This window comes from Leptodactylus fuscus, chromosome 1, assembly GCF_031893055.1.
Source record: "Leptodactylus fuscus isolate aLepFus1 chromosome 1, aLepFus1.hap2, whole genome shotgun sequence".
In the NCBI taxonomy this organism is placed as follows: Eukaryota; Metazoa; Chordata; class Amphibia; order Anura; family Leptodactylidae; genus Leptodactylus; species Leptodactylus fuscus.
The window spans coordinates 153,863,876-153,876,585 of NC_134265.1; the positions used below are offsets into that span (position 1 = coordinate 153,863,876).

Consider the following 12,710-nt stretch of genomic DNA (forward strand, 5'->3'; position numbering starts at 1 on the left):
GTCCTGCCAGCAAGACCAGTGAGTAAATGACAGTGAGTAAGTGACGTCACTTGTCCTATCAGGCCGTGGTTATAGCAACGCTGTGTAAAAAATGGGAGGAAGAAGTTCACATACCAGGCAAACAAAGCAGAATTTCTAAGGCAATATATTTAGGAAAAGTCTTCAATTCACATAAACTACCAGTATAGATGGGACAACACCTTTAAACCCAAGAATCGAGCACTAGAAGGCAACAATGAACAACTGTGCCTGAATTCTGTACATGCTGCTTAAAATCTTTAGGAGACTCAGGCACATTTTCCCCATGGAACTGCAACTAATTTATCAACCAACCCGAAAGGTTTTGATGAATTTGTTGCACAAAAATCCTAGTAAAAAATAAGCTATGTTAGAATAGTGGCGTAAGAAAACCTCTTGTGATAAATTGGCCCCATTTATTTTCAGTTCTGACTTTACTACATTTTTTAAGCAATATATACAAAGTCGGTGAAGGGAAAGAGTACCGAAGATCTTTACAGAAACCTGGAAAGAAAGCAGGAGAGTATATACAGAGATGCCCACCCTAAAGAACAAACACTCACCGTCATCAATTACCTCATATGTACAGTATATAGTATTGATATATGTATATATCTCATTCATAACCAAACACTTTATTGGGTTTTAGTACCCGTTGTTATAAAAATGATAAGATCATAGCTGTAATACTTACACGAGCTTGGAGTGAACCCAGTGTCAGCTAGATGACACTCCAAGGTGTACAGGCAAATCACAGATGATAAGACTCCAAGCAAAAATCTGGGCAATGGGTTGGCTTAGATAACATATTTCACCAGCTTATAGTGTTCCGCACCCAAACCTTCTTAATGTATATATTGAATTTACATGTACGCAAGCCTTCTGGTCACTGGTTTGGCATTTGACCTTACCCCCTTTTTTTTATCAGACAGTACCAAGGAATTCTAGAAAGTTTACAACACAACAGAGGCCAATTCAGGAGGGAGAAGTATTTTTAACCCTTTAACCATAGGGGCAAGGTTAGAGGCTGTGGTTGGAGATGGTGGGAGCGTTCTTTTCATAGATATATATATATATATATATATATATATATATATATATATATATATATATATATATATATAGTTAGCAATGCGAGTGTACAGAAACCCAATAGTTTCTTTTGCCTTTCAGACAGAGATTCATCTTTCTTTACCTCAGGCCTCATTGACCCATTACGAAGGATGAAATGAGTGCTGCCGACAGCTTTCCGATCCTTCCAGGGTTTTATCAGGTTCATGTGGTAAATCTCTTCAGGTTTCCTCTTACCTCTTTGGCTGGATTCACATGAGTTTTTTGGGCCAGATTTTGCTCAGAATCCACGTCAAAGTCCGGGTCATAAAACCGCCTCGCATTGAAATCAATGAGAGACAGTCATTTCCTTTTAATGAGAGACAGTCATTTCCTTTTTCCGTGACCGGAAAAAGAAGCGACATGCCCTTTCTTCAGGCAGATTCTGCGACTGATTCAGCCACAGACGTCCGCCTCGCGACACTCCCTCCCGACTAGGCCCATTCATTTGGGCCTAATCTGGAGAGGAATGCTGCGTCTGGATGCTGGTGTACTGTATGCACTGCACTGGCATCCAGTCGCGGCTAGCCATTTTTTGGACCGGATTCTGAGGCAGCCATCGCGTCAAAATCCGGTCTGAAAAACTCCTGTGTGAACCCAGCCTTACCTTCCTCACTGCCTTGCCATTGCTCTGCTGGGACCCCTGCTGACTAGCCAGACAGGAGCTGATAATAGTAGTGGCATCTGCTCTGCAGGACTTAGTACATAGGTATTAGGCTGGTTGAAAACTTTCCTTTGGTATTTTTGCACATTTTTCATTGCACACATATACTTGTACAGTGTACCTATAGAATACCTTCACATAAAATGCTACATAGAAAAAGTGCCAGTGTTAATATAGTCTTACATGTATAACTACATCGAAAAGTTACATTGTGAATATATTATTTGTATATATAGTACTTCCTAGAAAGGTGTCAATGTGAATATGCTCTTACATGCATTACTAATAGAAAAAAGTGTTTGTTTGAAAATACCCTTCCTACAATTTTCCCATTTGGATAGTTTTAACACCAGCACTTCTCTACAATAATACGACCATTCCAGTGACCACATCAGTCTGAATGGAACCAAGTTTTTATCTGTCTATGCATGGATGTTTCCAATGAAGTTACGGGTCATTGAGTAGGGAACATAATGTATAAAAGCGGAGGCTAATTTTAGTGCGAGTTTATTACGAATATTGCAGCTAATGCATGGGCTTCCGCCCCAGTAATTCTGTATGTGTTTGCCTTAAAAGCTTATTCTGCTAAGCTGTGCTCAGATGCATTGTGTGTTATTGTGAGCAAACTGGTTCTATAGACCTTATGACAAATTCTTTATAGCTTGAATAGGGACTATTAGCAGATATAGAAGTCCAAACATTCCTATTCTTTAGCAATGCATGCTGGCATGTTAGGATTTTATGGGTAACACAATTTGTGGCTACTCAAGGATTCCTTCATTTAACACTATATAAGAATTATATAATGCTAAACAAATTGTTATAGGCCATGCTCCAGCACAAACACAATATCACCCCAAAGTGTCAGTCTGGAACCACACAGACACAATGGTCCGGATTATGCAGGATCCAACTACAAAAATAAAACACATACTATGAAAAATGACCATTGATGAACATTGAGCCTGGAGGATCATTGTTGTGACATCTTTAGGCCGTATTCACACTTCAGTGAGAGGTAATGTATAATGGAAGGATTTACACCTGTTCTGTGTTTTTAACACACTCCTGATTTTCTTCAACATCACTGATGTATATCTAAGTCTGTAAAGACGTGTGCATTTTTTTCCAATCACACATTTTGTTACAAAGGACAGATGTGTTTGCCTAAAAAGGAAAAATTATATGATAAATTTGGTACATTGATCTGTGTAACAGTTCTGTCCTGAGAGGTTCCTTCATACACAATCCACTCATTGGAGTAAGATTGCAACAATTTTCATGACTTTTTTGATATAGTTGCTATATAGTTGATAAATTTAGTGGACAGAAATACAAACAGGCCAACCATACCCATTTTATAAAAGAGGAGTGAATTGTGTAAGGGTAAGTTGACACAGAGTTTTTTGATCAGGGTTTTGAGGCTGTATCTGCCTAAAAACCCTGACCAAAAAGACAGCTCCCATTGAACTCAATGGGAGCCGCTCGGGTCTTTTTTCCTGGAGCCGTTTGTTCCGGCTCCTGAAAAAAAGAAGCGAGGTGCTCATTCTTCAGGCCGAGTTGCTTCGCGATTCGGCCTGAAAACACTCCCTCCTCCGAACTAGGCCCATTCATTGGACCTAATCCAGAGCAGAGTGTGCGGCTAGATGCCGGTGCAGTGCACCAGCTTTCAGTCTCAGCTACTGAGTTTTTGGATCCGATCCACAAAACTCTGTGTGAACTTACCCTAAAACTACCAAATTTTTTGTGCGAATGAGGTAAAAAAGTCAAATACCCTTATTTTTGTAACCTTTTCCACCAGCATTCTAGAGTGCAAGTCTTAATTACCCTATCGTGTATGTTCTTAACTATACTGTTTTAAAGAGGTTGTTCAGCCCCATATTGATAGGATAGTGTTAACAGTATGTGACCTATGAGGGACCAAAACCCAGGACCCCCACATATTAGCTGTTTGGGCAGCCTCTATATGCAGGAAGCTGCTAGTGGACAGGGAGTGCGTGCAGCACCTCTCCTATTCTAGGAAATAGCAGCAGCAGGGAATTAGTAGAATACGCTAATCCAGTAGCAACTTCTGGCTCTCGGAGTCTGCTGGAACAGCTGATCTGTTGGGTTCTGAGCTGTCATACTCAATCAGCTTGGGGCTGGAAATATTTTTTAGGCTAAGTCCCCATGTTGTGGAAAGGCAGCATTTTTTGTTGCAGATTTTGCTGTAGTTTTTTGAGCCAAAGTCAGAAGTGGATTTAACACAAGGCTAAATGTCTAAGTAGCGGCTTTAAATTTTCCATTCTTTTTCGAGTCACTCCTGACTTTGGCTCGAAAAATTTCAGCAAAATCTGCAACAAAAAAACACTGCATTTCCGCAATATGAGGCTTTAGGTTGAAAAAAAAATCCTGACAAGTTCCCTTAAAATATAAAAAAAAATTTGTATCACCTGATTTAGCCATTAAAAAAGGTATCACCTACTGAAGACTTGTAAGTTTTTCTGATTTGCACAGTTCTTTTGCCACACATTTAGACTGAGGCCCCACATGGTGTAAATGTCACGATTTGGCGATTTCTATCCACACATAGAAAAATATGTGCAGTGGAAATGCTGAGACTTCCAAATCCATGACATTTTTGGAAATCGCAGCATGTCAATTATCCCTACGGAAGCGCCAGCGGTTTACCCATTGGTATAGTTGAAGCAGAAAGTCTGCAGAGGAAAACTTTGCAGACTTTCTGTGGAAACCGTGATATTTTTCTTGCAGTGCTTTATGTCTGCAGTCCGCTTCGTGGACCATAGCCTTATCATGCTCACTGGAAAAGATTGGTATAGTGGTAAATTATGTTACGCAACAACCTACAGAACGAATTATCTATATATTTAATGATTACTTTTTTTCACAGTGGAGCTATATAGGTGACCAATGCCAATATATGTAATGTTTCTCGGACATATATTTGCCTTAAATGCCTCGGGGATATACGGTACATTCCGTGAAGGTCGGCAATGCAGTATGAATTGTACGTAAGATGTATAGGAACAAAATGATATCTGGAGAAAAGTTCTCTTGATAGTTGTTATGGCTACAAGTACAAGTACTCCACAAATAAAGTCATGTTTTTGTTATGATTTTTATGATGAACATTGACCCAAAGTTTCTATGTCCAATAAAAATGACACCTGTTTTATAGAAAAATTACCTACTCGGCCATTTATGTTTTATACTCCTGTGCTATAGATAATGATAGAAGCCTTGTTTCCCTGGGATACAAGCGCAGCTATTTTTATTAATTATTAGGTGTTTTTATTAGCTATTTTCTTTAACCATTCATTGCATACCTGCTTATTGATTTTTGCTGAAGACCGTATATACCCTGTTATTTATTGGTGCCACTGTATTCCTCAGCACAGAGCTATAGCACATCTCATTACTTGGTGCTATGTGGTTGGAAGGTTTACAGTTCTTGCTGTCCCGTACAATTTATTTAGTAAATGTCAGACTTTCAGTTCCATAAAACGCCGCTAACACGATATAAGATTGCCAGTGGACCAGGTTTCAAGGACACCACTTTATTTCTTAGCCTTCGTTTTACAAGCTTCATTTCATGTTTCTCAAATGCAGGAGTGCGGATATCACCTTATATCTGCATTGAAATGAATCTATTACAGATCTGCCCATACAAATGATTCAGCTGAAGCTGTGATACGGCTGAGATGACAGTTTACCAGAAAGCCGCACTTTATTCTAAGCACGATTACTTTATCGTCCATTGCATTCGATTCATAGCGGTGATGTCTCTTTCTTGTCACCGGGGATTTTTAGAACGTTTTATAACAGTGCGGTGCTTTGGTATTAATCTAGAAGGCCAAGCAAAGATACCAAGTAGGCAATGTTTAGGAATCAGATATTTGGCTGGCTAGCTTTTTGTACTTTATTGTGCAAAGGACATAAGGAATGCCATCTACAGCAAATTGTGTCTGTTGCTAACATGTAGAAACACCTATATAATACATCTAGTGTATAGGTTTGTAAGGGTGGATCTATCCATACCTCCCTCATACTATAAAGCTGGGTTCACACGGGGTTTCTTGGGCCGGATTTTGATGTGCAACGCCGCCTCAGAATCCAGTCCAAAAAACGGCTAGCCGCAACTGGATGCTGGTGCAGTGCACTGGTATCCAGTCATGACATTTGGCTCCGGATTAGGCCCAAATTAATGGGCCTAGTCGGGAGGGAGTGTTCCTATAATGGCGCCAATATGAACACATTTAGGGCTCGTTCACACGGGGGGGCGGTGGGGTGGATTTTGACCATATTTTGACTCGGGGAGCTGAGTCAAACTATGGTCAAAACCCGCTTGCCACTATGTCGCGGTCGCGGCTTCCCCTATCCCGGAGTCGGCTCAAATGAATGGGCCGACGCCGGAGATTGCGGCTGCCAGGCGGAAGCCGCGGCACAGTGAGTTGCGGCTTCCGCCTGAAGAAAGGGCAGCTACCTTCTTGCCGTTTCCGATAGCGGAAAAAAGAACGCTAGTGGTCTCCATAGACCACCATTGTAAAGAGGCGGATTATCACGTGGATTCCGCTGTCAAAATCCGCCCCTTTGGCCCCGTGTGAACTAGCCCTTACTGAAATTTTGGTTAACCTCATCCACACAATGTGGAAAAAAAATCCTGTCATGGCTTTCCTCTACTGATTAGTCCTGGCTGAATGGGTCTGATCAGCAGGTACTCCTAAGCTGCAAAATCCGTAGCAAGACTGAGCAGGATGCTTATTTTTTGAAAACAGTGGCCGGCAGATTCCAGGCAGAATCTGCTGCAAATTCGGTGGCAGATTTCTACATGTGAATGTATCCTTTGGCTTTTAAGTTTTGTGGAAAGACAGCTAAAAACCGTTATGCAAACAAATGCTGCAATAATACAGCGGAAAACGCAGCATATCCGCAATGAAATGACACAACACATTTCTGGTGAGTTTTTTTGTCGCCACATAGAAGTAATTTCCGCATTTTTCAAAACCTCACACAATTTTAGGTTTTTAAGCCTAAATATTGAGTCCCTGGAGGCTCTGGCACACACATTGTACTTGAGGTTCACTTGCATATTTATTAAAACATATTTAAGGAAATAGAGCATCTACTGGACAATCTATAGTTTCCTGGTGACAGATTTCCTTTCAGGTTGGCATCATTGCTTAGTGCTCATGGTCTTTTTTTCCCATGATTCTTTTTCAATTTCTGTTCTAAAGATTTCAACAAAATAACTATGGCGAGGAAAACACCCCTGAGTTCTGTGAGTCACTCTAATGTCTCCAGTAGCAAGGCCATCTATATTTTATGGGCCTGTGTGCCGCTATCTGTTTATGACATGGGAATCAATCAGCAATGTGAGTGCCCCTTCTGGAACAGTAAATCACACATCTAGTGCAAGCCTGGCAATTTGTTATAATACAGTACTCAGCTGCCTTGACTACACAGCTAGGCAGGCCAGATTATATTATATCTAACCTTATCATTGTAGTGTTCCTCTACGGTAAGTTATTAGATAAAAAAAAAAATACAGTATAAACCAAATGAAAATAAATGAATGTAAAAAAATTATGTAAAACTAAGTAGAATTTTGTGACTGTAATTCTGAATACTCAACTAGGATAGGGCTAAATGGCTACTTTCAGCACAGCTGCCATTGCACAACCAAAGATCACTTTGTCACCCTGTAACTACTTCACCAATATATAAGAATGGAATCGCCGTATGACTTTGAGGATATGGATCACTATCTCTATTTCCTACTTACTTGTCTATATATGTGGCATGTTTACTAACAAGATGCATGCTGTTTGGAATTGTGTCGGTGCTAAAAGAATTATGTCTAAAATGTGGTTTCTGTCATAAAGATAGACATTTTGTAATTTTTTTTTTTTAATTAATTTTAGAGCATGTCTGTGATTTTTGGCATATCGGTTATTATCTTCAAAAAGTTGCATATCCTTACATCAAACTGGTACTGTATTTTTCGGACTACAACACTCACCAGACTGTAAGATGCACCTAGGTTTTAGAGGGGGAAAATACGGAAAAACATTTGGAAGCAACGCTGCTGCAAGTTGATTAAATGTTGCCCCTGTATTATAAGGAAATACCTGTTTTTATTCACCCCTTTCAGAATGGAAAGGGGTTAAAATCTTTCACTAAATAATGCACATACTCGATCCTGAATTTCTATAACACATTAAAGGGGTTGTTCAGAATAAATAAAGTATAAAGCATACTAAATAAATAAAGCATAGTCATCAGTGGCGGCGCCCATAGCTGTGTATACTTCACTCATTATGCCCTGTGTACACAGCGATCAGGGAAGGCAGGGACGCTAATAACCTTCCCTGCCTTCTCTAGTTACAGCTGGCTCCCTGTTTCAACAGCTGCACGATTTCGTGCAGTTGCTGAAAATTGCAAGGACGTACCAAGAGGGACCGCCCGGATTTATATAATCTATGGGCGGTCCAGAAGAGGTTAAAAGGATTAGCCACTTTCAGACCAATATTGAGGGAAAAATGTGATTGATTGTATAATAAAAAGTTATACAATTTTCCAATATATTTTCTGTATTAACTCCTCATGGTTTTTAGATCTCTGGTTGCTGTGATTCATTTTGCTTACTTCCAGGGGATAATTTAATTCTGATATAGTCCCTTATGCATGACTAAACTTTCGGACAACTTCTGATTTTCTGGCAGTATTTGTGTCATAAATAAATTTTGTAATATACTTTACGAACAAATTGCGGATCATTTCTGTGAAATCCTGCATTTCTTCACTCTTTCCCTTGTTTCTGCCTCTCATGGAATGTTATTGTATAAAGGTTGTATGGGCTGAGAGAGAGGAGGGTTACTTCACACAGTTATGACACTAAGTGTTGCAGTGCTATCTAAATTATTTCCTGAGATATTACTGGTTGAGAACACAGTTAGGATTAGGATATTTATATGCAGCTGTATAATATACAGTATATACTCGAGTATAAGCCGACTTTCTCAGCACATTTTTCATGCTGAAAAAGCTCTCCTCGGCTTATACACGAGTCAGGGTCCACGGAGCACAGTAAACTGGAAGGGGGAGGTCCTTTAGTGCTACTGCTCTGTGATTGGCTTGTCATGCGGTCACATGACTGTGATGTCATCAAAGGTCCTGTAGCCACTGGTATATAACATCTGCAGATAAGGTTGAGTCTAAAGCCTAGTAGCTCCGCCCACACCAGAGTCCGATCACATGGTCATGACGTCACCAGAGGTCCTTTAGCACACTTGGATTTAGCATCTACCCTGCAGATGAGTGGCCAGGATTCATTGTGTCTTATGGAAGATGTCTGTTGTATGGAGGAGAGGAAGCTACAGTAACGTGACACACACAGGGACCTTCCTTTAGTTACTCTGCCTAGTAATGTCAGGCATTTGGGGTTATTAATTTAGTTTCAGTAACTCCATGTGCCTCACATTAATAACAGTTAACCCCATCATGTCCCTCATATTAACCCCTGTGTGCCCCATATAAGGGTTACTAATATGTGAGACACATGAGGGTACTAATGAAGGACCTTAATTATGAAGGTACCTAATTATTACCTCCATATATCCCACATATCAGTAACTCTTATGTGAGGCACACAGGGGGTTAATGTGAGGGACATGATGGGGTTAACTGCTATTACTATGATCCCCATGGAGTTACTAAGCTGCAATGCACATGACCAGACTTTTTATCTGCAATGGTGGATTCCCCCCCTCGACTTATACTCGAGTCAATAAGTTTTCCCTGTTTTTTTTGTGGTAAAATACTCGAGTATATACGGTATATGATATAAGAAAAACCCAATGCTGAATGTGTTTATAACCAGTGATATCTCCGGAAATGTTACCAATAGTTGTTGTCTTCTGTGATAAGATATCATGGTGCAGTAGTTTTTTAAGTATGTATGTGTATATATACATTATCTATCTATCTATCTATCTATCTATCTATCTATCTATCTATCTATCTATCTATCTATCTATCTATCTATCTGTCTGTCTGTCGACTAGATAGAGGGATTACATGGCTATTTACTACAAGGAATAAATGGGTTTGCCAGAAAATGTAATCTTTTCTTTTTTCTTTTTTTTTTTTACTATGTGAGCTGAGGTTTTATCATTTGCAGAAGACTTTTTATTTGCTGCAGTCATTCTGTGGAATGGTTTGGAGCGTGTGTGACAATTATGTTTCTATCCTGCAGCGTCCCCGGCCTTCTGTGAGGAAAGTGTATGAGTAAATGGAACACAAGGGGGAGGCAGCTTTTTGTGCATTTCCCATGCCTAAGGGTATTTATATGAATACAGACAGACACAAAGGTGCAGGAAAGGTGGGGGAAGCATACTGTTCTAATAATTCTAGTTTCTCTATTAGTAATTTTGAACATGGTGGTTGTTTATCATTTTAATCCTTTCTGTGCATCTTGCCCTGTTGTATACTTTTCCTTTCTATATAGATGCTGTGTTATATTAGATTCTTTGTTCAGGTTGCTTCATAACTATATATTTGATATTAACTATACCTTATTGCCACATCTACCCTGTAATTTTTCTAGTACTGAAATACATATTTGTTATAGGACTAGTAGAGATTTTTTTTAGCTTTTTTACTACTATTATCTTATGCTTTCATTTTTTTTCTTGCAGACAAGATGTTAATACTGTAAAAATCCGAAAATCTGCCATGAACCATTTAGACGGAGCACAAGAGGTGGAGGCAAGTGATGAGCCTGCAAATGCAGACATCAATGAATCTGTGGAAGCTGATCTTGAACTTCCAGAAGTTGAAGAAGAACAACATCCGTACGCATCTCCTAACTCACGGCATACAGCTGGAGAGCAGGATAGGCAAGATGAAGAGGGAACGCTTGCAAGATCTGCAAGTACAGAGAGTGGGTTTCACAATCACACAGATACTGCAGAAGGGGATGTCATTGCAGGCCAAGTAGAAGGATATGACCTTGACAGAGCTCAGGAAAATGAGGATGAGAATGCCTATGCTATTCAGTATAGGCCAGAATCTGAGGAATACGCTGAGAACGCTGAGGCAGAGCATGGTGAGGTGCTACATAACAGAACTCTCCCCAATCATTTACATTTTCATGGTATGGACCAGGAGGAGGCCATTAACGCAGCTTACTCCGGTTATGTCTACACACACAGGTTATTTCACAGGGGTGAGGATGAGCAATATGCAGAACCTTATGCAGATTATGGACTGCAGGAACATGTCTATGAAGAAATAGGAGACACTCCAGATTTGGATATCAGGGAGGGCCTCCGCCTATACGAGCAAGAGAGAGAAGAAGCTGACAATTATAGAAAAGAAGCCTTGGGTGCTCGTCTGCACCATTACGATGAACGGTCTGATGGAGAGTCGGATAGTCCTGAAAAGGAGGCAGAGTTTGCACCATACCCAAGGATGGACAGCTATGAGCAAGAAGAAGATATTGATCAAATTGTGGCAGAAGTAAAACAAAGTATGAGCTCTCAAAGCCTAGATAAGGCAGCTGAGGATATGCCAGAAGCCGAGCAAAGTTTAGACCTCCCTGATCATACCAAGGTTGTTGGCGGAGGGCATGTAACTAATGGAAACCACTCTTCTGCCTCCAAAACTGCTGCTAATGCTGTAGAAATGGTGCAAAGGTACAGTAAGGAAAAACGTGATGCCATTTCGCTGGCTATCAAGGACATTAAGGAGGCCATAGAGGAAGTAAAGACGAGGACAATACGCTCCCCTTACACTCCGGATGAGCCAAAAGAGCCTATTTGGGTGATGAGGCAGGATATCAGTCCAACTAAGGACTGTGATGACCAAAGGCCACTAGGTGGAGATGTAAGTATGTCTGCTATCTACAGCATGTTAGTCTTCATCTAAACTTTCTGTGGTTTATTCCTTACTTTAGAGCCTAGTGTAGAGGTGGGATACAGGAATGTTTGAGTTAGCAAATACAGTTTGCAATAGTTAAAACATGAATTTTCTAGCATAATATTTTACTTACCGATATGGAAGCAATGTATCTAAGGAATGTATCAGTTTCACACTATACAGTCCTATGAAAAAGTTTGGGCACCCCTATTAATCTTAATCATTTTTAGTTCTAAATATTTTGGTGTTTGCAACAGCCATTTCAGTTTGATATATCTAATAACTGATGGACACCGTAATATTTCAGGATTGAAATGAGGTTTATTGTACTAACAGAAAATGCGCAATATGCATTAAACCAAAATTTGACCGGTGCAAAAGTATGGGCACCTCAACAGAAAAGTGACATTAATATTTAGTACATCCTCCTTTTGCAAAGATAACAGCCTCTAGTCGCTTCCTGTAGCTTTTAATCGGTTCCTGGATCCTGGATGAAGGTATTTTGGACCATTTCTTTCTACAAAACAATTCAAGTTCAGTTAAGTTTGATGGTCGCCGAACATGGACAGCCCGCTCTCAAATGATCTGAAAACAAAGATTGTTCAACATAGTTGTTCAGGGGAAGGATACAAAACGTTGTCTCAGAGATTTAACCTGTCAGTTTCCACTGTGAGGAACATAGTAAGGAAATGGAAGACCACAGGGACAGTTCTTGTTAAGCCCAGAAGTAGCAGGCCAAGAAAAATATCAGAAAGGCAGAGAAGAAGAATGGTGAGAACAGTCAAGGACAATCCACAGACCACCTCCAAAGAGCTGCAGCATCATCTTGCTGCAGATGGTGTCACTGTGCATCGGTAACAATACAGCGCACTTTGCACAAGGAGAAGCTGTATGGGAGAGTGATGAGAAAGAAGCCGTTTTTGCACGTACGCCACAAATAGAGTTGCCTGAGGTATGCAAAAGCACATTTGGAGAAGCCAACTTCATTTTGGAAACAAAG

General features: G+C 40.2%; 1 protein-coding gene across 5 annotated transcripts in view; it reads left to right on the forward strand.

Annotated features, from left to right (window-relative positions):
* The window catches only part of APBA1 (amyloid beta precursor protein binding family A member 1), a 567,069-nt gene that overhangs the window by 67,128 nt on the left and 487,231 nt on the right, over positions 1 to 12,710 (forward strand). For all 5 annotated transcript variants that reach the window (XR_012716979.1, XM_075278969.1, XM_075278948.1 and 2 more), the window contains exon 2: positions 10,489 to 11,677. Coding sequence is in view for 4 of the 5 variants with exons in the window: in XM_075278969.1 (XP_075135070.1) it covers positions 10,526 to 11,677 (1,152 nt within the window). In the remaining variant the exon portion in view is untranslated. The remainder of the gene's footprint in view (positions 1 to 10,488; positions 11,678 to 12,710) is intronic.